Genomic DNA, 23,319 nt, shown 5'->3' on the forward strand with positions numbered 1-23,319 from the left:
CACTCCTCCCTCCAGGTCTTTAAAACGGCTGTTCACCACCATCTCTTATCTTCCCCAATCCAAAACCTTGATCTTTTCTACCCCCGCTAATTTCACCCCAAATCCACTTTTTTGAGGTGACTTTTGACTTCTTTCCTGGAAGTCCTTGGTGTCCTTGCGTTTTATACCTATCCTGCCTCCCCCCAGGCCCTCTCCCTCCAAAAACATCTCCCGATGTCCCTGCTCTCAAATGTTGTGTTTGTGTGCTTCCTCCCCTTCTCTCCCCATCTTGTCGACCGCTCCCCTCTTGATATACTTTGTTTGCTTGTTTGTTTGATTTGTTTGTTTGATAAATGTTCGCTCTTTCACGAGCCTTGACTCGTGTTGTATACAAACATATACATATACAAAACGAGCCTTGTATAATATATACACGAGTTGTATACAAAACGAGTTGTATACAAAACGAGCCTTGACTGTATACAAAAAAAAAAAAAAAAAAAAAAAATGAAGATCAAATAGCTGTATGTTGAAACATGTTGAAAAAGTCTAAACTTTACATGGGGTGTACTGTACTTACTTTTTCACGTGACTGTATATATATATATATATATATATATATATATATATATATATATATATATATATATATATATATATATATGTATATGTATATATATATATATACAGACTTGGCATTTAATATGGAATATATATTTTTTCTTGACTTGGGTTTACTTTCTTAACTCAGTATATTGTTGTGGATATGAGAATGTTTTTTTAATTTTATTGTTGTGGTAAAATGTTGTTGTAAAAGGTTGTTGTAAAATATCACCCCTCCTCCCTCCGTTTGTGGTTGTATAAAGGTCAAAGGGCGTTCCCGTAGTTAGTCCATAAAACATACATGCAGGACACGATATATCTTTTTTTGACAGTTATATCCTTATTATGTGTATTAGTGTAAGGCTGTGTCTTCCATTAATTGAAATACTCCATTGCACCAGTGAAAGAGAATAGATCCCCTTTCCTTCCCATCCCCAAAATCTCCCTTTCCTTCCCATCCCCAAAACCTCCATTTCCATATTACATCCCCTCTCGTCATTGCTGAGCCCTCGATTTACAATCACCTCCCCTCCAATAACCGCCATTGACCATGTGCTTTGAGTCGGAGAAGAAAGGCGTGTCTCCACCTCGTCAGAGGGGAGGAGGGGCGTGCCCGCCCGTCGTCATCCAGGGCGGAGCCCGAGGGTCACGCGACCAACCAGGGCCGAGGTGAGCACCCCGATGGGCGTGTCCAAAACGCCGGCGGCGTAATCGCTGGAGGCGCTATAAAAGGCGCAAACGGAAGTGAGTAGAGAGTTGGTCACAAGGAGTTGGTCTGAGTCGGTTGCCAGAGGAGGGTCAGTGGTTGCGTTGGTTGCGGTGGTAAGGAGTCGGTGGTCAGTTGGTTGCGGTGAGGAGTCGGTGGTGAGGAGTGAGAGAAACAAGAAAGAGTTGAGGGTTTGGACCAGACGAGTGGGACAAGGCCTGGCAAAGCACGCGACGTACACAGCAGCCAAAACAGCAGCGTGGGGCCTGGCCTGAACGGCGGCTGCTAAACGCGCCGGTTGTGCTGCGGGACCCCCTTGGACCTCCCTCTCCCTCCAGCCATCCACATCCTGCCATTCCTGCAATTCCCCGCGTGAGTCAGTGTCTTTTGTTTGTTCTGTCCTGGGTTAATTAAGCTGTATAAGTTAATAATTGCACTGTGTCTCTAATCCTTCTGTATATTATTTTATTATCTTTCCTTCTCCTTGGTTACTTTGAGCATGTAAATAGTAGGAATAAATTTAGTGGTATTTCCAACCTTTTTGTCTTCTGCTTCTTCTTCTTCACATCCGTGTCGCCTTTGTCTTTTCCCTATTGACTAGCTGTGGTGCGATCCGGCCAAAGTCCTGGGTGAATCGGGTGAGTCAGGGATCCTGTTAGGTCGCGGTTAAATACACCACCGCTCGGTCATCATAACATCTAAACCGCGATCTGTAACAATTGGTGTCTGGGAGTGGGATTCGAGGCCCGAACCAAATTTTTAAAACGAATATTAAAAAAAAAAAATTTGGTCAAAATTTGGAGCGGCCGAAATTTGTTTCGTTTTATAAAACCCGAATTTTGAAATCGCGCCATGGCTGGTCAAGGCGATCGAATGCCGGTGGGTGAGCTAGAGGAGGGGTTAGGAGTAACCCAGGATCAAATGGAGGGGAGCAATGAGGAGGCGGTTGAGGGAGTATTAGACGCACAAAATGGCGGCCTCGCGCACATGATTATTGTGGCGCCAAATTTAGCCGCGCCCGTGACCGTAGCAGCGCCGCCGATGGATTGGGGCCTATTTATGGAACAAATAAAGGCGCTCATGGTCCAGACAAGTGAAGACCTGGGGGTAATGGGAAACCAAATGGGGGTAATGGGGAACCGGATGGATGCTCAGAGTGAGCAATTGGGAGTAATGAGGGACGAAGCGAGGGGTACCGGTGAGGGATTAGACAAGAAATTTGAGGGGTTAGACAATGGGATAAAAGAGGTAAAGAATGGGTTAACGGGGGTGGAAAATAGAATGGCTGCCCAGGAGAATCAGTTAGAGGGGGTGAAAAATGGGTTAATGGGGTTAGAAAATAGGATGGAGGACAAATTGCGGGAAATAGGGGAACAATCTGCCAGGGAAACCAAACGAATGGGAAACCAGATAGAGGAAGTGCAAATCGGGTTAGAAAGTAAACTGGATGCTCAGAGGGATGAATTGGGACAGATGAGGGTGGCATCTACAAAAGAGATGGGGGAGATGAAGGAGGAGATACGACGAGGTGTGGGTGAGGAGGTCTCGGGGCTACGCGAGGAGGTAAAGCGAGGTGAGAAGCGTATGGAGAAAGAAGTGAGAAATAATACGGCAAAGTTACAAGGGGGAATAGAAGATCTGACGGAGGAGGTGGAACAGCTGACAGAGGGACAAACGAAGTTAGTGGAGCAGGTTCAAAGGAACACTGCAGTACTCGGAGGGTTAAAGGCGACACAAAAAGAAATTAAAAATGACTTGATAGCGACACAGGCAATGTCAGATGGTACGTGAGGAACTGACAATGAGGGTGGACGAGGTGACAGAGATAATGGAGACAAAGGACCGGCAGGTGAGGATGCACATAGAGACGGTCACGGTAGCCTTAGAGGACGAACTTGAGGAGACGCACCGAGAAATAAAAGAGGTTAAACAAAAATTAGAGGAAGTGGAAGAAGAGGTGAGTGAAATTAAGAAGGGACGAACAGAAACTAAAAGAGAAATCCAGGAGGAGGTGATGGAATATGTGCAAGGTCGGTGCTCAACTCATGATGTGATGCTCACTAACCAAACAAGTGAATCCTCTTGGATTGCGCTGAGGTTCGGGCATGGAATTTCTAGGAGGAAGTATAATTTGTATGCAATGAAAGTACATGTAATATGGGATCGAGTAAGATCGAGTAAGCTTCACCAGTGCGCGTGCGCGAATTTACGTCACGTCGGCAGCGAGAAGGGGTTCCCCAACACGAACCAATCAGGAACTGCCACGTCACACTTATATGATCTCAGAATTCCTGTGACAGGAATTCGCGTTACACTGGCTGGAAGTCATTCGCTAGAGGCGCTTCCTCAGCGCTAATAAAGAGTTTGCAGGTGGCAAAGGAGGTGCGGAGACGATGTACGGAGGTGAGTGGCAATGTATATGATGTGAGGAAAGCTTCAGTCGGCTTGGGGATTGGTTTGGATCCGGGTGTTCGTGAGAGGCCGTTGGTGAAGTGTGCCACAGGTCAGGTGTGCGAAAAAAGAGGTGTGCGAGAATGTCCGACCATGGGGTGTGTGAGGAAAAAGTGCACGCCGAGGAGTGAGTGTGCCGTCAAGAGTGAGTTGGTCGAAGCGCGTGTGCGAGGGGGCACAGGGAAGCGCGGTGTGGTGAGTGTTACGGAGGAAGTAACGAAAAAGTGTGCGCAAGAGGATGCGCGAGAAAGGTGTGTAACGGACGGGTGCATGGGGAAAGCGCATGCTGTCAAGAGTAAGGGAGAATGCATGCCTGTGGTGAGTGTTACAGAGGGTGTAACGGGACAATGTGCGGAAGAGTGTGCGCGAGAAAGGTGTGTAACGGACAGGTGCATGAGGAAAGAGTGCGCTGTCGAGAGTAAGGGTGAGTGCGCGACCGAGAGTGGAGGTGAGAGTAGTGAGAGTGACACGGAGCGTGAGTTGGTTGTGGCAGGTGAGCGAGGATGTACACCTGGAATGGAAGGATGCACACCTGGAATGGTAGAGCGTGAGTGGGAATGCACGCTGGAATTGGTAGTGAGGCACGTGGTTGGGTGTGCGGGTGAGAGCACACCTGTGATTGTCACAAAGGAGGTGACCGAGAAAGGGGCGCGAAGAGGTGTGTTGGTGAGGTGTGCGAGCGACGAATGTGTGCCAAGGTGTTCGGTGGTCAGGTGTGTGACCAAGTCGGTGAGCAGAATGAGGGTACCTGGGTGTGTAAGGAAAGGTATGAGCAAGAAAGGGGTAGCGTATGCATGTAAGCGTCCAGGTGAAACATCGACGGTAAACGGAGTAGCGGTTAGAGCGACTTATAGCCGAATCGGGCCCTCGGTGCGCGTCGGGCAGCTTCGCGTGCCGCGAGGACCAGCGGGGATCCGAACCACGGCGGTTTCGAAAGAACCGCCGTACGCGATCCACGCTGTGCCTCGCTTGGAACGGCCGCGTCCGGGCTCCACTAGGCGGAGCGGGCAGCTCGATAGGAAGGGTCGTCATGGCGACCACTTGCTATTGAGACATGCCGGCAGGTCGAGATCGGGACATTGGATGGCTCCACGCCGAGGTGGTGCGTGGGATCTCGGCCCGGGTAAGCCCCCGTCCCTGCCACGAATGCGGGACGTATCCAGCCGCTGGCACAAAAGAACCCGCGTTCATGGCTCGGCTGTACGAAGCCGAGCTGTAGACGTGAATTGGCGCACCGAGAGGATGTAATAAGAAGACGGGTGATGGTGATAGTGATAGTGATTTAATACGAAATTTAGAAAAGTGAGTAGAATTGGCAGTAAATGGAAAATTTTTGAATTGGTTGGAATCTGGACGAACAAAATTGATAGTGAGAGACCCCCGATGTGGTGGGATGGCAAATCCACCATCCCTCACAGTGGGGCAAATGCGCTATAGTTTATGGGGTTGATGGCAGTGAAAACTAGCCCGGGTGGGTTAGGATATTGATAGGGATCTAGCGAAGATGACATTAGGTAACGTTAAGATTAGTTAGTGACTGATACCTGTAGTGGGGACGCAGGTAGTTTAGTGTGGATGATAATGACGTGGGAGCGCAATAGTTTAAAGGGACGACTGGGAAGCGCAAGTTTCAGAGGGGAGTAGTTAGCTGAGATGATGCCGTGTGTTTGAGAATTGAACGGGTGTGATTGCACAGGTGTGCAACTGAACAGGTGTGTGGAGCAGTGTATGAGGGAGTAGTGGTGATTGTGTGTTGTGTTGACCAACTGGTCCAGGAAGAGGAGGAGGGTGCAGGTGGCACCAGGTATGATTGCACAGGTGTGCAACGACAGGTGAATGAAGGACAGGTGTATGGAATAAATGGTATGGAGTATAGGAATGGATGGTCGTGGAGTGAGTATGGTGGAAATTGTGGAGTGGAGTGGATGGTGCGAAGGTGTGAATGGGGGAAGAGTGGACCCCCATCACGGATACCCGGGGCGGGTAGAGTAAGTGTTAGGTAGAGGGTACAGGTAAATTGTGGTTGGATATTGGCATCTGTGGTGCGGGTGAAAGAATGGTCTTTGGATGGGTGCATTAGTGTTGTGGAAATGGCTGGGCGTGTAGCCTGTTAGTGTGTGTAGTTGGTTTGGGCACTCCACCACTGTGAGGATGTCGGCCAGGTGAGGCCGCAGGTGGGCTCTGGGAGCCGGTAGTTGTGGATGGGGCCCGAGGATCCGGAGGACGGACCCGGGTAGCCCAGTGCCAGAGGGCACCATGGGGTGACAGAGCCAGGAGGGGCTGTCCCCAGTTAGTTAGGTTAGGGTGAGGAGCTAGGTAAGCTCGGGTGGCAACTACAGTGGTGGAGGTGTGCAGGTGGGTAGACCTGCTGGGAGAGCTAGACGTCGCAGCCCAGAAATTGTGCGAGAGCACCGGGAGATGAATCGGGGGAGTGAGACCCCAAATTGAGAAGCACCACAGTTTGGTCAATGGGAATTGGTTTTTAGAACCCATAGTGTAAGTTGGCCAATGGATTGGCAGGGAGAAACCCCGGGTAGTGTAAAGTGTGTTAAAGTCATTTAGAGGATAGTTAGGATGAAGGATCTCCTCGCACCATCTGCATCCACTCACCTGAGGTGACAGGTACTCCACACCATGCCATGTTTTGATTATTTTTTATGATGCAAATGTTTGGATTGTGAGACGCATCATGACGTGGGTGTGACATTGTGCATAGTTCCATCTCTGCCTCCTTATGAGGATTGATGATGAATTTGGTGATGGCAAATTTTGAAGTAGAGGGATTGTGGAGACGAATTTGGTATAGGGGAAATATGGGGAAGACGTGACAGTAGTGACGAATTTGTAAATGTGTAGATTTTTGTACATATGGGGTAAGGGCAAGGGTAGGGTAGGTGACAGGGGGGTGACGTACGGTAGGGACGAGCTTTCTCACTTCGCCCTCCGTACGCATTTCGCCTTGCATTGCCTTATTGATGTGTACCCTTGTGACCTTACCCCTCGCTCAATTGTCTTTCCCCTTTTGTCTCCCACATGACCTGTGCGCCGTTGGGCGCCGAGGGGAGCGTGCGTGGGTCGGCCATTGTGCGCCCGAAATTCTCAGAACCAGCTGTCTGCATCGATGCACCACATTATGGACCACATGCCTGTGGCCGAGCACCACTTATGGACCCCATGGGTTGGGGCATGGCCCCTCTGCTGGAACCGGCCATGAGGGCCCGAAATTTTGCTGGCGGACCTTGGCCACAGGGCACCGATGCCCCACAGGTGAACCACACATAGTCGGCCCTGTGGGCCATAAATAAAGCAAATAAAAAGGACACATTGGGCACACTTTATTGAAAATAGGCCGCCAGTAAGCAAAGCAAAAGAATGACAACATCTGGAAGACCAAATAATAATAACCAGCAGAGGGAGCCGAAGAGCAAGAGATCACCTGCAGGGTTAGGTGTTGTTGGATTTATTTTATTGATGAACTGTGGTGACTGCACCGATTGGTGCTTGAGGGTGTGTTGGTGCGTTATAGGTGCTTTCATGGTGCATTGATGCAGAGCAGACTGTCTCCCCCCCCCCCCAGAAAGAACAATCACAGGTCCTGGGTTAGTTTTGTAAATAAAAATAGCGTCATTGTAAATAATGCTTCCCACCGTCAGTGTATAGTTTGAAGACCATTCCGCAATTCGGTTAACTGTGGGCGTAAGTCTGTTAGGCAGGGTGCAATGGAGCAGCAGGACACATTTATTTATGTTTTAAAACTGTCGCACTCAGGGTCAGGTTAAAAGTAGAGGGAACTACACCTACGTGCCACACTAAGGTAAAGGTTATAGGCCCGGGACGTGCCTAAGGGGAGGAGGGTGCAGTGTTGTGGATATGAGAATGTTTTTTTTATTTTATTGTTGTGGTAAAATGTTGTTGTAAAAGGTTGTTGTAAAATATCACCCCTCCTCCCTCCGTTTGTGGTTGTATAAAGGTCAAAGGGCGTTCCCGTAGTTAGTCCATAAAACATACATGCAGGACACGATATATCTTTTTTTCACAGTTATATCCTTATTATGTGTATTAGTGTAAGGCTGTGTCTTCCATTAATTTAAATACTCCATTGCACCAGTGAAAGAGAATAGATCCCCTTTCCTTCCCATCCCCAAAATCTCCCTTTCCTTCCCATCCCCAAAACCTCCATTTCCATATTACATCCCCTCTCGTCATTGCTGAGCCCTCGATTCACAATCACCTCCCCTCCAATAACCGCCATTGACCATGTGCTTTGAGTCGGAGAAGAAAGGCGTGTCTCCACCTCGTCAGAGGGGAGGAGGGGCGTGCCCGCCCGTCGTCATCCAGGGCGGAGCCCGAGGGTCACGCGACCAACCAGGGCCGAGGTGAGCACCCCGATGGGCGTGTCCAAAACGCCGGCGGCGTAATCGCTGGAGGCGCTATAAAAGGCACAAACGGAAGTGAGTAGAGAGTTTTTTTTTTTTTTTTTTTTTTTTTTTTTGTATACAAGATCGAGGCTCGTGAAAGAGCGAACATTAATCACACAGAAAGACAAACAGACACATAAAACAAATAACATCGGGAGCGGTAGACAAGATGGGGAGAGAGGGGGAAGGACACAAACACAACATTTGAGAGCAGGGACCGAGAGACATGGAGACATCGAGAGATCTGTGGGAGGATGAGGGCTTTGGGGGGGAGGCATGTGAAGGGGGGGAGGCATGTGAAGGGGGGGAGGCATGTGAAGGGGGGGGGGGGGGTGGGAGAGGTATAAACATATGGACACTGCCAGGATTTCCAGGAAATAAGTTGGAATTTCAAACAAGGTGGATCTGGGGTGAATTAGTGGGGGTAGAAAAGATCAAGGTTATGGATGGGGGAAGATAAGAGATGGTGGTGAACAGCTGTTTTAAAGACCTGGAGGGAGGAGAGGGATTGAAGGGAGTGTGGGAGTTTGTTCCACAGGCGGGAGAAAAGAGGAATGAAAGAGTGAAGGTGAGCAGAGAGCCGAGATTTCGGCAGTTTAACCATCAGAGGGTTGCTGGCAGATCTTGTGCGACCTGTAGGAATATTTGGGGGACAGAGCACAGAGAGAGCTGGGGGAGCAAGGCCGGAGAGGAGTCGGTAGAAGACAGAAAGACCACCTACCTGCCTGCGGTGAGTGAGTGAAAGGCCCTCAGAGATAGCTTCATCGCGGGAGATTCCAATGATTTTGAAAGCTTTGGATTCAACAGCGTGAAGCCGAGCCAGGTGTGAGGCAGGAGCACCAGCCCATAGGGGAGAACAGTATTCCATTGAGCTGCGGATGAAAGCCTTGTAAGTGGTGAGGAGCTCAGGTGTGCCGAGGAAGGACTTCGCACGACGGAGGATGCCCAGTCGGCGACTGGCTTTGGAGGCCAGCTTGGAAATGTGGTTTTCCCAAGAAAGATCATGGCAGATAGTGAGACCCAAAAGCTTGAGTGACAGAACTTCTTGGAGAGGATTGTTGAGAAAGTAGATGGGAGGGTTGTCCAGTCGATCTTTTCGGAGAGACATAGTAAGAGAGTGAGATTTGGCAGGATTGAAAGACATGTTCCACTTGTTTGACCAGTCTGTGATTTTGTCCAGGTCTTCAGAGAGTGAGGAGGCTGCAGACTGCCGATCTGAGGGAAGAGGAATGGAGCGGCAGAGAGTGGAGTCATCAGCAAAGAGATAGAGAGGATTTTCCAGAGAGTCAGAGAGATCATTGATAAAGACCAGAAAAAGCACAGGGCCCAGCACACTTCCTTGGGGAACTCCAGCCTGAACAGGAAGGGGAGATGAGAGAAATCCATTCAGGGCCACACGTTGACTACCACCAGAGAGGAAGTCCGCAAGCCATGCATGGAGATTTCCATGGATACCATAGGAGGAGAGTTTGGTGAGCAGAGCTGGGTGCCAGACCGTATCAAAGGCCCTTGATATGTCAAGGGAGACAGCTCTGATTTCCTGTTTGGCATTGAGGACCTCCATCCATTGTTGAGACAGCAGAAGCAGCATGTCCAGAGTAGAGTGACCTGGTCTGAAACCAAATTGATGATCACAGATCAAGCCATTGGAGAAGAGGAAAGATTTCATATCCGAAGCAATGATGGATTCCATGACTTTGCTGATAATTGGGAGCAGGCTGATTGGTCTGTAGTTGCAAGGATCTGTTTTTGCACCTTTTTTGTGTAAAGCGGTAATGTTAGCTGATTTCCAGGATGCTGGCAGATGGCCTTGAGCAAAAGATAGGGTGAAAAGGACAGAGAGAGGGTGAGATAGAGCGGCAGAGCAGGATTTTAAGACCCGTGGGCTGATGCCGTCTGGTCCAGTTGCAGAATCAGAGTCGAGGTTTGACAAAAACTCCTCCACCTTGTCAGGAGAGAAGGACACAGAGTCCAGGAGCAGTTGGGTTCGACTGGGAAAGGTGGGAACAGAGAGAGATGGGTTTGGGACTAAGGATTTCGAGGCGAACACAGAGTTGAGGCATTCGGCTTTGTCACGTGCGATGTCAACTGTGTGGCCATTTGAGGTAAGGGAGGGGATGGAGGGGGAACAAACACCAGAAACGAATTTGACCAGACGCCACCAGGATTTGGAGGAAGGAGACAGGTTTGAGAGTTCATTCTTGAGTGAGGAGAGATAGTGCTTCCTGGCACTCCTGAGGGTAGACACACACTTGTTCCGAGCTTGGTGGAAGGAACTGAGATTTCCTTCAGTTGGATTAGCCTTCCAAGAGGCAAAGGCAAGTTGTTTCAGGGCAACTGCCTCTCCACAAGATTCAGTGTACCATGGACGGGAGGAAGGGTAAGACAATTGAAGGCGAGATGGGATAAATCTGTGCATGAGAGAGATCAGTTTGCTTTGGAAGAATTCCCAGGAAGAATTGATGTCAGAGGCAGTGGAGATGGGAGACCAATCCAGACGATTGATGGCTGCTTGAAGACCGTCCCAGTCGGCCTGAGTGAAATGCCAGACTCGTCGACGCTGAGGAGGCTCTCTGAGAATGGCCAGAGAGATGTCCACTTTGACAAGCACATGATGAGTTGGTCACAAGGAGTTGGTCTGAGTCGGTTGCCAGAGGAGGGTCAGTGGTTGCGTTGGTTGCGGTGGTAAGGAGTCGGTGGTCAGTTGGTTGCGGTGAGGAGTCGGTGGTGAGGAGTGAGAGAAACAAGAAAGAGTTGAGGGTTTGGACCAGACGAGTGGGACAAGGCCTGGCAAAGCACGCGACGTACACAGCAGCCAAAACAGCAGCGTGGGGCCTGGCCTGAACGGCGGCTGCTAAACGCGCCGGTTGTGCTGCGGGACCCCCTTGGACCTCCCTCTCCCTCCAGCCATCCACATCCTGCCATTCCTGCAATTCCCCGCGTGAGTCAGTGTCTTTTGTTTGTTCTGTCCTGGGTTAATTAAGCTGTATAAGTTAATAATTGCACTGTGTCTCTAATCCTTCTGTATATTATTTTATTATCTTTCCTTCTCCTTGGTTACTTTGAGCATGTAAATAGTAGGAATAAATTTAGTGGTATTTCAAACCTTTTTGTCTTCTGCTTCTTCTTCTTCACATCCGTGTCGCCTTTGTCTTTTCCCTATTGACTAGCTGTGGTGCGATCCGGCCAAAGTCCTGGGTGAATCGGGTGAGTCAGGGATCCTGTTAGGTCGCGGCAATACCAAACCGCTCGGTAACTAACATCTTAATCCGCGATCTGTAACAATATCAATCTGGTGAGTTTCTTTTACACTTTGGTGATTTATTTGTTAAAAGAACCATGTCACTGATTGTCTGTCGCAGCAAGAAGTCAACAACAGGATTATATCACAGGTAGCGTGGCAAAATGTACGGACAGGTACATTTGACGATTGGCTTCACAATCGGGTATATAAGGGTTGTTGCGTTCTGTATTAGTGGAAAACAACTGCTGCACATCTCCAAAAGTTATTGCTGCTTCCTCTGGAGATTGTCCGTCAACTCGACAATGCTGTTTGTCATGGAGTGGTGGCTTTACGAAATTCTGGCATGAAACAGCGTGCTATTGCTCGGCAGTATGGCATCACTCAAGGTCAGCTGTCAAAGATCCTGAAACTAAATGCTCAGAAGGGTGTCCCTACTCCAATACCGAGGCCAGGACGTCCCCGCAGAACCACAAGGAGGGATGATCGCCAGCTGCACCGGTTAGTCCGCAATGGCCGTACCAAGTCAGCTAATCGGCTTAGGGCTGAGTGGCAGCAACTGACAAATGTGCCTGTATCCAGAAGGCTAGTCAACCAATGACTGGTTCAAGCAGGCTATCGTGCCAGGCGTCCCCTGAGAAAGCCACGCCTGACCAGACAACACCACCAGCACTGATTGCAGTGGGCCAGAGAGCACCGTCAATGGCAGCCAGGACACTGGAATCACGTGATCTTCAGTGACGAGTCTAGATTTCTGGTCTATCGTCAAGATGGCCACGTCCGAGTGTGCAGACAAGTGCATGAAGCCTACAACAAAGATTGTATCGTGCCAAGAGTCCAAGCTGGAGGTGGTGGGGTGACCGTTTGGGCTGCTTTTCATGCAAGGGGCAAAACTGACCTGGTTGTTCTGAATGGAAACCTGAACCAGTTCAGGTACAGGGCCATTCTGGAAGAAACATTGCTTCCATTTGCTCGTGCAGCCTTTCGAGGAAACTTTGTCTTCCAAGATGACAATGCACGGCCTCATCGTGCTCGCATGATCCAACACTTTCTTGCTGACCGTGGTGTGGAGCATATGGAGTGGCCTGCCATGTCCCCGGATATGAATCCGATAGAGAACTTGTGGGCAGAATTAACGCGTCAAATCGACCACTTGGACCAGCAACCGACCTCTGTGCGTGAATTGCAGCAGGCTATTGTCACTGCATGGCAAGCGATTCCTGTCCAAACCTTGGCAAATCTCATGAACAGCATGCCTCAACGTGTACGTGCTCTCCTGAATGCTCGTGGGGGTTACACGAAGTACTGAACTGTAATTTTACTGTCCGTAATCCCAGTCGTAATTTAACTTTTGTTTTTGTTCAAAAATTTTTTGGCTAATGTGCAAAATAAAGAGATACTTCTGGAAAACGTACAGAAGTTTAACACAGTACTGTCCATGAATTGAGTTCGATATCAGTTTACATCACTTTCAAGGATCAATTTATTTGTTTCGAAATGTCAAATGTGGTTTTTGTTTCTTTTAAAGGTCACATTAACAAAATCTAGAATAATTTAAACATAATTCCAATGAACGTTTGGTTCTCAGTCATCTTGAAAAGTAAGTTCACCCCCACAAAAAAAATATTCCATATTAAATGCCAAGTCTGTATGTCTGTATATATATATATATATATATATATATATATATATATATATATATATATATATATATATATATATATATATATATATATATATATATATATATATATACACATACATACATACAGTAAAAAAAAAAAAAAAAAAAATATATATATATATATACATATTGTTACGGAACCCGACGTCGACCTATGGCTCCCCTTTTGAGGGGGGATTAGTCCCCTCGTTTGTTACTGACCGACGTGGTCCCTGAAGCTGCACCGCGACCTCCGGATAGGCCGGTGAGCAGCTTCGTTCGCGGCCGCGGATACGATGGTAATTTGCCGAGCGGATGGCAGCCGCGGCCCGAACCGTTAACAAAGACTAACCCGATTCTGAACGTTGGCCAAATCGCGCCACGTACACTCAATATTGAAACCACTAAAGCGACCGAACGAGAATGAATAAGAAGAAGAAGTACGGAGGAATAACAGGATTTATTAATTATTTACACAAGCCAAGCAAAAAGAGCAGTCAAGGTTGTATACAGGGAAATGGAAGGAGCAGGAGACACAGTGAAATCATTAGCTTACCTATACAAGCTTAATTAATACCCCAGGACAACGTGAAAGACAGACGAACGATCACACTTACATGGGGAATGCAGGCAGGAATGAATCGCTTGGAGATGGATGGCTTTGAGAGGCAAGGAAGGTTCAGCGGGGACTGAGCACGGTCGGGCCAGAAGGTACCGCCGTCAAGAAGCCAAGCCGCGGTCGTGCGAACTCCCGCGGTCCCAAACTGCGCGGGCGAAGTTCCTTTGTCCGCACTGCTGCGTCACGCGTTCCTTGCGTTGCCTCGGTCCGTTTTTCCTGCAGCGCGGCACGTATCACGGCGGCTTGGTCACACCTGCTCATCTCCAGCGCATATCTTGGACTCAGAACTCATCTGGCGTGGGGAGCGTCCCGCTGCGGGTTATATAGGCCACGCCCTTCAACCTTTGCGAACCTCCCCGATCGTTTTCTCTCCGCCCTCTCAAGCCAAACCCCTCGTTCTGGGTTGGATGAGCGGGGCCGACTCACTCCTCCCCTCTATGACGAGGTGGAGATACGCCTTTCTTCTTCGTGGTTACCTCGTGCGTAATGGAGTCAATTGCAGCAAAGTGGACGGGAGATGAAAATGCAGCAGCAAAGTGGCTAAAGGAGTCAATTGCAGCAAACCTGGCAAACCTGGCAAACCTGGCACTTGGAAGATGCCATGGGGCGTCGGAGGGACCTACTATTTTTTAATTCGGTGCAATGAAGAGTCAAACTATTGGGAAACACATCCTTAAACTACATAGAATAAGGGACTAACTATTTAAAAGGATATATGGTGCCCTGTGTGTAGGTTTATGGGATTAACTAAGAGGACGAGCTTCGACCTTTCTTTACATTACGGAGGGTGCCATTTACACACAACAAAACCATAATTCTCACATTCTTTACACTTTCTCAAATTCGTTACAATATATATATATATGATCAATAGCAGTATCATTTTGTGGAAATTTTTTCTTTTCCATTTTTGATGGCTACCTGTCTGAAATTAATCATAATACCCTAAAGATATTCTGTGGAAAATTTGGTGATTTTGGCCACCCTGTAACGGTATTTCCTATAAGCTACCTTTCTAATAAATTAATTGGAGAAGCCAATGAAGAGAATTATCGATCATTACATCATTTCAAAAACAAAACTGTTATTGACAGCAATTATAATTAGTGATTGAACATTTATGGTTGTTCCAAATTTATTACATTAACACTTTGAAGGTCGTTATGAATAATACTAATTATAGAACATTATGGATGTGGATGTTAACTAATGCATTCGATCGTGTCCGTGTGTGCGTGTGTGTGTTCGTGTGTTTGTGAACAAGATATCTGGAAAAGTTCTGAATGGATTTGGATGAAAGTTCGTGGGATGATTGCCCTTGAGATAAGGAAGAATTGATTAGTTTTTGGTGAAGCTCAGGATATTATTCCGGATCCAGGGAATTTTTTTGGGAATTTTTTCAGGAATGTTTTTCTGTTTTCCTTTAAAAACCATTTTCTCTGCAATAATTGGAGCGATTGAGAGCAAATTTTCACCATAGGAAGGACTCGGTCTGTAGAATATTTTTATGGTAATTATGACGTCACAGGTCACGTGGTTCGACCGCCATATTGTTTTGAGTGAAAAACACTAAAATCCAATTTTCTCCAAAACGCCTGAACAGATCGAGGCCAACCTTTGCAGGCAGAATCGCATACCCATTACGAACAACACAGTCAGCGAGCATGACGTCATGCATCACATGGTTTCAGAGTTATGACGTTTTTAAGCACAAACATTTAAAACCTAGCTCCTCCCTCATTTGTGATCCAATCGAGAGGAAACTTCACAGATCTGTTCAGCATATCAATCTACTAAAATGTCCTTTTGGAATTTGCGATAGATCACGTGGTTTGGCAGACATCGTTAATTAAACACAAATAATAAAAACAATTATATCTCTTGAACCACTTCATTGATCGCCATGAAACTTCATACTGTAGTAGAAGTCATGAAGAGTATCAAGTGTGCAAAATTTGAAGATCATTGGATGTACTTTCTGGAAGCTAGATGTTGTTATTGCGTGAAGAAGAAGAGTCTTCGACTGTGGACGATTAATAATTATTTATCACATGTACAGAGTTGCAGGCATCGTTTGACACAATCTCCCGGGTTAATTTGAACCTCAAATAAAATTATAATTCCAGATTTGTCAATGGCTGAGGTACGAGTATATTAACAAACGAATGAAACAGATTTGGCAAAATTCCAACTTTAAAAAAAAAAGATTGCATATTCACCCAGGGGTGTGAGAGGCTGAAGAAGAAGAAACCTCGCATGGGCTTCCCAGACCAAATAAATAATTCTGGTTCTGGCTCTGCGATTTTCAGGTTTATTACTCCCGCAAGGGAGTAATGCATTCGATCGTGTCCGTCCGTGTGTGTGTGTGTGTGCTCGTATGCTCATGTGTTCGTGTGTTTGTGAACAAGATATCTGGAAAAGTTCTGAACGGATTTGGATGAAAGTTGGTGGGATGATTGCCCTTGGGATGAGGAAGAATTGATTAGTTTTTGGTGAAGCTCAGGATATTATTCCAGATCCAGGAATTTTTTGGGGAATTTTTCTGGGAAAGATTTTTTCTGTTTTACTGCATTAAAGCTTTTATTCCTATTCTTCAATGATATTTTTCTCCTCCAATTCCGAGACATATCAAAATAAATTCTCTGACAGTTAGGGCCTACTTTCTTTTTCATTTATTGTTTTGGGGAGAGGGGATGTTAAACAAAACGTATTATTCCAAATAAACCCACGGCGGGAGTATGCGCTCTACTGAGTGGCTTTCTAGTTTAAATTGAAAACCTCAAAACAAAGCCTTACCTAAAGTAAGAACATTAACCTGTAAGCAATTGACCGGTCGTCCTTGTCACATACACAACTTGTCCACCAGGTTTCGTCCGAATCCATCCATATCTTTGCAATATCGTGCTATATATCGGTTTTAACCTTATCACTCAATGGTGAAGAATCAATTAAAGAATTCTCAGATCCAATTCGGGATCCAGATCGTCACCCAAATTGAATTATTTCATCCTTGTCACACACCCAACCTCTCCACCAAATTTTGGTTGAATCCATCCACAACTTTTTGAGACATCCTGTTCACAAACAAACAGACAGACAGGTGTGAAAACATAACCTCTATCCACCTTCGGTGGCAAAGGTAATAACCACACAGAAAGGGTATCCCTAATCCACCTTGCAAAAAAATTATAAGGCCTGGTTGGAATAGCAGAGTCACAAATCAAACTGAAATAGCAATGAATGCAACCCCAAAGATTGCAAAAATGACAAAATAAAAATATAAAGTGATACATCAACAGATATAGACCGACGAATGAGAGAACGATAAAAGAGCAGGAGGATATAAAAAGAGTTGGACAGATTGGTGGATAGACAACGAAGGCTCATTCGAATGGCTAAGAATAGGACAGCTCAACTGCGAAGGATAATGAATAATATAAAATGCACAAGACCAAGGACACTACACCGTACACCAATGGCTTTAAGAAAATGGTGGGACTGAGTCAATCAAACAGGTGTAGGTTCTGCGAGGTAGAAACACAAAGCACAAGTCACTTTCTATCAGGATGCAAAAAACTAATGTCAGAACAGGTGTATACACAAAGGCACAACAAAGTATATACAGTAATCCACTGGCACATCTGCAAGAAAATAAATATTGCAGTTCCAGGAAACTGATGGAAACATCAACCAAAAGCATCACTGAAAACAAGGACGTAACACTCACGTACAACCTGATGATCTCATCGAGTGTGAAAATGGAAAAAAAGCATTGTGATTGGATATAGTACAGTCAGATCCTGACATTTGTGGGGTATACAGTCGTGGCCAAAAATATTGGCACCCTTGCACATTTTACAAATAACTCACAATTTTCTCTGAAAATAAGTTTAAATTGACAAAAGTATTTGGTCTCCACAATTCTTTATTTCACTGTTAACATTACAGAACCTTTGTTTTTTATTCAGAACTTAATATATCCTTTTAAATCAGAAAATAAAAATAAATGGCATTGACAAAATTATTGACACCTGAGACTTAATATTTGATAGCACTGCCTTTGGACAAAATAACTGCAGTCAAGCGCTTCCTTCCTAGAGCCATGAATGAGCTTCCTAAACCTCTCTACTGGCAGTTTGGCCCACTCTTCTTCTGCAAACTGCTCCAGTTCTCCCAGATTTGAAGGGTGCCTTTTCCCAAACTGCTGTTTTCAGATCTCCCCACAGGTGTTCAATGGGATTTAGATCTGGACTCATTGCTGGTCACTTCAGAACAGTCCAGCGTTTTGTCTTGAACCATTCCTGGGTGCTTTTTGAAGTGTGTTTGGGGTCATTGTTCTGCTGCAAGACACATGACCTTCGACGGAGACCCAGCTTTCTGACACTGGGTTGAACATTGTGCTCCAAAATGCCTTGGTAACCTCCTGATTTCATGATGCCATGCACACATTGAAGGCACACAGTGCCAGAGGCAGCACAGTAACCCCAAAACATCACTGAATCTCCTCCATGTTTGACTGAAGGGAAGGTGTTCTTTTCTTTGAAGCTTCATTTTGTTTTCTGTAATGTTTTTTGCATAATTTTGTGTGTGTTTTGGCAAACTCCAGTCGGGCTTATTAGCAGTGGGGTCCTCCTGGGTCTCCTACCATAGAACCCCCTTTCATTGAGTTGGCGACGGATGGTGCGAGTTGAAACTGTCGTATCTTGTGTCTGTCTGAAGGTCAGCTTGAATATGTTTGGCAGTTGATCGGGGTGCTTTTCTCCACCATTGGAACAATCGTTCGCTGCAATCTTCGTTTCAAGTTTCCTCTTGTGGCCACGTCCAGTGAGGTTGGCTACAGTGCCATGGGCCTTCAACCTCCTGACAACATTGCATACACAGGAACATCAAGGTCTCTGGAGATGGACTTGTAGCCTTGAGATTGTCCATGCTTGGCTACAATCTTGTGTCTGACCTCGTCAGACAATTCGCTGGTTTTCTTTCTTTTCTCCATGCTCATTGCGGTACACACAGTGACACAAAACAGCAGAATGACTCCTTTTCTCCATTCAAACTGGTTGAATGAGTGATTTTTACATTGCAGGCACATGCAACTCACCACAGGTGAGTTCAATTCCAAAGTAAAGGAGAATCACCTGCTTGAAATTTAATTATTTCAAACAACTTATTTAAAAAAAGGTGCCAATAATATTGTCCAGGCAATTTTAGGATTTCTGTATGGAATAAGCTAAGATTTAGTAATTTTTTCAGCTTTTTTTGTTTTGTTCCACTGAAAACCAAAGAAATACATTTGTGGATACCAAAGGATTTTTAAATTTCAACAATTTTCTCGAAGAAATGGTGCATTATTTGAAAAAGTGCAAGGGTGTCAATATTTGTGGCCACGACTGTATGTTCCTGGAAAATGCCACGTATGTCAAATCCGTGAATGTGGAGGCATTGTTTCCATGGGTAAGGGGGGGATCGGTTCCCGGCGGTTCATGATTCAAAAGGGAAAATAAAAAAATCTCGTGAAAAACCACAAATACGCCCGCGAAAAGAATCTATCTGTGTCTGCTGATGTGGTATGGGCTTTGTAGGCAAATTTGCGTTTTCTACATCTCCTTTCCTTCTGTTAAATGTTTATTACAATGTACGTAATGCAGTGGATTATGTGGAGTGAATTATGGAATTATGGATTATGGAAGTGAATAAATTGGAACTTTAAACAAAAAATGCTGCTTCATTGTTTTCTGTTGCAACAATGAAAGCAAGAAGTCAGAGAGATTTTACATTGAGACACAATCTGTCATAAGAAATGTGAGATCATACTGACAGACAATAATGCGCTATCTTTGAATGAAAGGGTTTGATGAACCTTTGGAAGTCCACTGATATTCCACCATATAGGACATTAAAAAAGCATAATTAAAGTTGCTCAACAAGAAAGAAAGGCAGAAAGAATGGTGGAAAGATAATAACTACGAGGCAGAAACATACCTTTATCCGTAAGCAAGGCCTCATCAATGAAATCGGCCACTGGATGGAAGTGAGGTTTCAGGTCGTAGTTCACAAAGTCATCAGCAGGTATACCCAAACACCGAAAGCCTGAAGTTTCAAAATAGGCCTCATCAAGGAAGATACCGGTTTCATGTGCTGTATTGATTACATGGGTGATGCCAAATCTTTTCATGCGTCCTCTGTTCATCGCCACGCTTCTGCGGTTTGGAACATTTTGGGGACAGTGGTGGTTCACTGAGGCAAAAAATAAGAAATAAAACACAACATACATTTCACAAGATCAGTTGCAACCACACTTGATTATATGGGTCAGAATTTGGTGCTGCTGCTTAATTTACTGCGACAAACTTTATCTCTCGTACACAGTACACAGGTTCACAACTTCGTCCATGAAACGAGATCCTTTACCAAAAGTGAGGTAGATACTTCAAGTCCTGGGAGGACTCTATTCCACCTCCTGAACCCCATAGTTTTTCCACCTGAACTAACTGATTTTGTCACAGGATGTAACCAAACAGATATGATGAGGTCCACAAAACGATGAATCTAGTAGGATTATTCAATTCAACTTGATATGGAAATATCCAACTTCAATAAACTCACCTTCACTCAACTCATCTTCAATCAACTTCACAATAAACTCACTTTCACTCCTTCATTGCTCTTTACTCCCGCCTCTGGAACAAACTCCCTCACTCTCTTCAATTCCACTCCTCCCCCCAGATCTTTAAAACAGCTGTTCACCACCATCTCTTATCTTCCCCCATCCAAAACCTTGATCTTTTCTACCCCCGTTAATTCACCCCAGATCCACTTTTTTTTGAAATACCGACTTCTTTCCTGGAAGTTCTAGCAGTGTCCATGTGTTTTATACCTCTCCCACCCCCTCCCGCCTTCCCATGCCTCCTCCCCCCAAGCCCTCTCCCTCCCACAGATCTCCCGATGTCCCTGCTCTCAAATGTTGTACTTGTGTGCTTCCTTCTCTTCCCCCATCTTGTGTCCCGCTCCCTTTATTGTATGTTTTGTGTGTCCGTTTGTTTTTTTGTCCCCCGTCGCACCGCGGAGCGAAAGGGGGACTATGGTTTTCCCCTCCGTGCGTCCGTGCGTACGTATGTGCGTGCGTGCGTTGAATCTTGTGAGCGGAATATCTTGAAAAATAAATGAACTACTAACTTTTAATCCGGTGTGTGGGTGTATCTAGGCATAAGGAAGAACCCTATTGAAAATTGGGTCGCCACGTCAAAATCCAAGATGGCCGCCACCATGTATGTCTGATCCTTGTGAGCGGAATATCTTGAAAAATAAGCGAAGTACTAACTTCTAATCTGGTGTGTGGGTGTATCTTCAACCCACTCGCAAATATTATCGACTCTTCCATGTTTCCTGCGTCTTCCACTTTGTCAACTCACATCACTTCACCGACGGGGGACCGAGGCGTAACGCTTTAGTAAGGGCATTTTATGAGATATTTCACAAATCTGTTAACTAAATTGTTACCAAAAAATTTCTTCACCAATATGTTTGTAAAGGTGTGTAATAACATGTGTTAAAATGAATGTTGAAGTTCAACTCCCGTGGGAAACCCAGAAAAAAAGCTGTTTTCATGGGTACCGCTTCCTTCTCTTCCCCCGGGTACCGCAAAATTATTTTCGAGAATTTTTATTTTTTTTAATCGGCCCTTAAGTAACTTATGAGGGGTCAAATAAGGGTTTTTCATGATTCTGAGTTGATTGTTAACATTTATATTTTCACTTTTACATTTACACACAAAGTAGCTCACTGAGGGTAAGCACCCAGCATTTGTGGCCAGAAAAACTGTTTCTCATTCTTCCTCTGCTCAGTCCACCTTGTGACTTGGCTGCCTTCATTAATGTCTGCTCAATGCAAATGTCACACCATGTGCCGGACCACTCATGACTTGAGTAACGGACAACGTGGTTCCCGTGGGCAGTGAGACGTTCTAAGGTGTCTTTGTAAGCAGGCAAAGTTTCTAGTTCCTTCATGAGTTGACAGTACAGCCGTGCGCCCTTGGCATACTGATGATGGCTTGCAGCGGCAAAGATGTGAAGCATCTTGGTAACAATGCAGGACAGATGCCCATTGTGGTCTGCAAGTCGCTCGGTTCTGATAAAGACCTTGATCACATCTACCATGTGGTGGTACTCCACCCAGAGTGCAGGTGTTCTTCCTCCTTTTGCGAGTCGTTTGAAGGTTTCTTCAAACCTTTGCTCAAACACTGGCACTACTGGGTCTGAGTGTCTGGCTCCCATCTTCCCATCAGCCACCTTCTCCATGAAGGTCTTCATGTCACCACGCTCCTCCTCAGTGAAGGCAAGTTTCATGATGTGTTGATAGATGGCTGCATCGATGAGGAGGTGAACACGGATTGCCTTGTCAAAACATCCTCCATCCATGATGTGGTTGGCAGTCGTACTTCCAGGATAGATCAACTGGATCACATCTAGTAGTCCAGAATCTTCCATGATGTTACCCATTGATCCAAGATAAGACTTCAGCAGGTGAAAACCACCCAACCTTGGAATGACGGGTATATTTGCCTGCTTTATTATATTCACAGCCTTCAGCCAAATCGGAAGATCAAAGGTCACTATAGCGACCCCAGCGCGCCGTATGCACTCTTTCAGAGTGGTGAAGATGGTGTTGAGGTCATTAGGGTCTCCTTCAATAACTGGGAGGAACTCGATCTGTGTGCTCTGCTTTGCATCATTAGCATGGATTCTCTTCATCCAGCCATTCCAGTTGGAGTGTGGGAACTCAGGATCGTTGGCTTTGATCACCCACCCCGCTGCCCAGAGTGTGTCACCTGGAGTGAGGAGTGGCTGATCATGAGCCAGGGAGGAGGAAAGCTCAGCGAGGGGGAGAAACATGATCGCGTTCGTTCCTATCTGTTTCCTGTTCGTAAATGGAATAATCTTTACTTCAGTTCCTCTCAGGATCTTAGCTTTGTCGAGTGCCTTCAACTTCACCCGGGGGAAAGCTGCTGTTGTCTGTGGATCTGGCAAAGGTGGTGCCGGAGAGGTGACTTCGATCCAACCCATTGAGTGAAAGGGAGTGTTTCCGTGAATAGAGACAATGTTTAAATCTATATTGTCTCCAACAAACTGAGTGACTGCATTGTTTGTTTCCCCAACCTCCATAAAGACCACCTGATCATTACTTGACAATTCACTTTCACTGGCTGGCACTTTGGCTGTCATCACTGATTGATCCTCAAGCGCAGCATCAACCGCAACCTCATCATTGATCTGTTCATCGGTTTCCTCCACAATGGTGTCAAGAGTGCCAGAAGTATCTGGAACATCATCTCCACTCCTACTATTAAGGAAGCAGTATTTGTAGTTTTGTGTCTCCGTGTAAGACTCAGTGTATCCCAGCCGGTGGAACTTGTTGAGCATCCATTTTGACCCAAATCTATGATCAAGTTGTATGGCAAGCCCCATTTGGTGTGGCAATACTCCAGACCGAGGTCGACAGGCCTTAATAAAATTCTGCCCCCAAACGGCAACTCTTTCATCTGTCTTGACAATCGGTCTCAAGAACATCTGAAGGCTTGCAGGAACAAGTGTCAGCTGACTATCGATGTCAGTCATACTGTGTGTGGTGGGGTATGACTTTGGA

At 46.0% G+C, this 23,319-nt stretch overlaps 1 protein-coding gene across 1 annotated transcript in view; it reads right to left on the minus strand.

Moving 5' to 3' along the window:
- Positions 1-23,319, minus strand: part of LOC137431133 (uncharacterized) — an 88,453-nt gene that overhangs the window by 14,321 nt on the left and 50,813 nt on the right. Inside the window, exon 7 of the mRNA XM_078771507.1 lies at positions 19,660-19,877. Within this exon, the coding sequence (XP_078627633.1) occupies positions 19,660-19,877 (218 nt within the window). The remainder of the gene's footprint in view (positions 1-19,659; positions 19,878-23,319) is intronic.

The sequence above is a fragment of the Myxine glutinosa genome, chromosome 1 (genome assembly GCF_964187855.1).
Source record: "Myxine glutinosa chromosome 1, kmMyxGlut1.1, whole genome shotgun sequence".
Lineage (NCBI taxonomy): Eukaryota > Metazoa > Chordata > Myxini > Myxiniformes > Myxinidae > Myxine > Myxine glutinosa.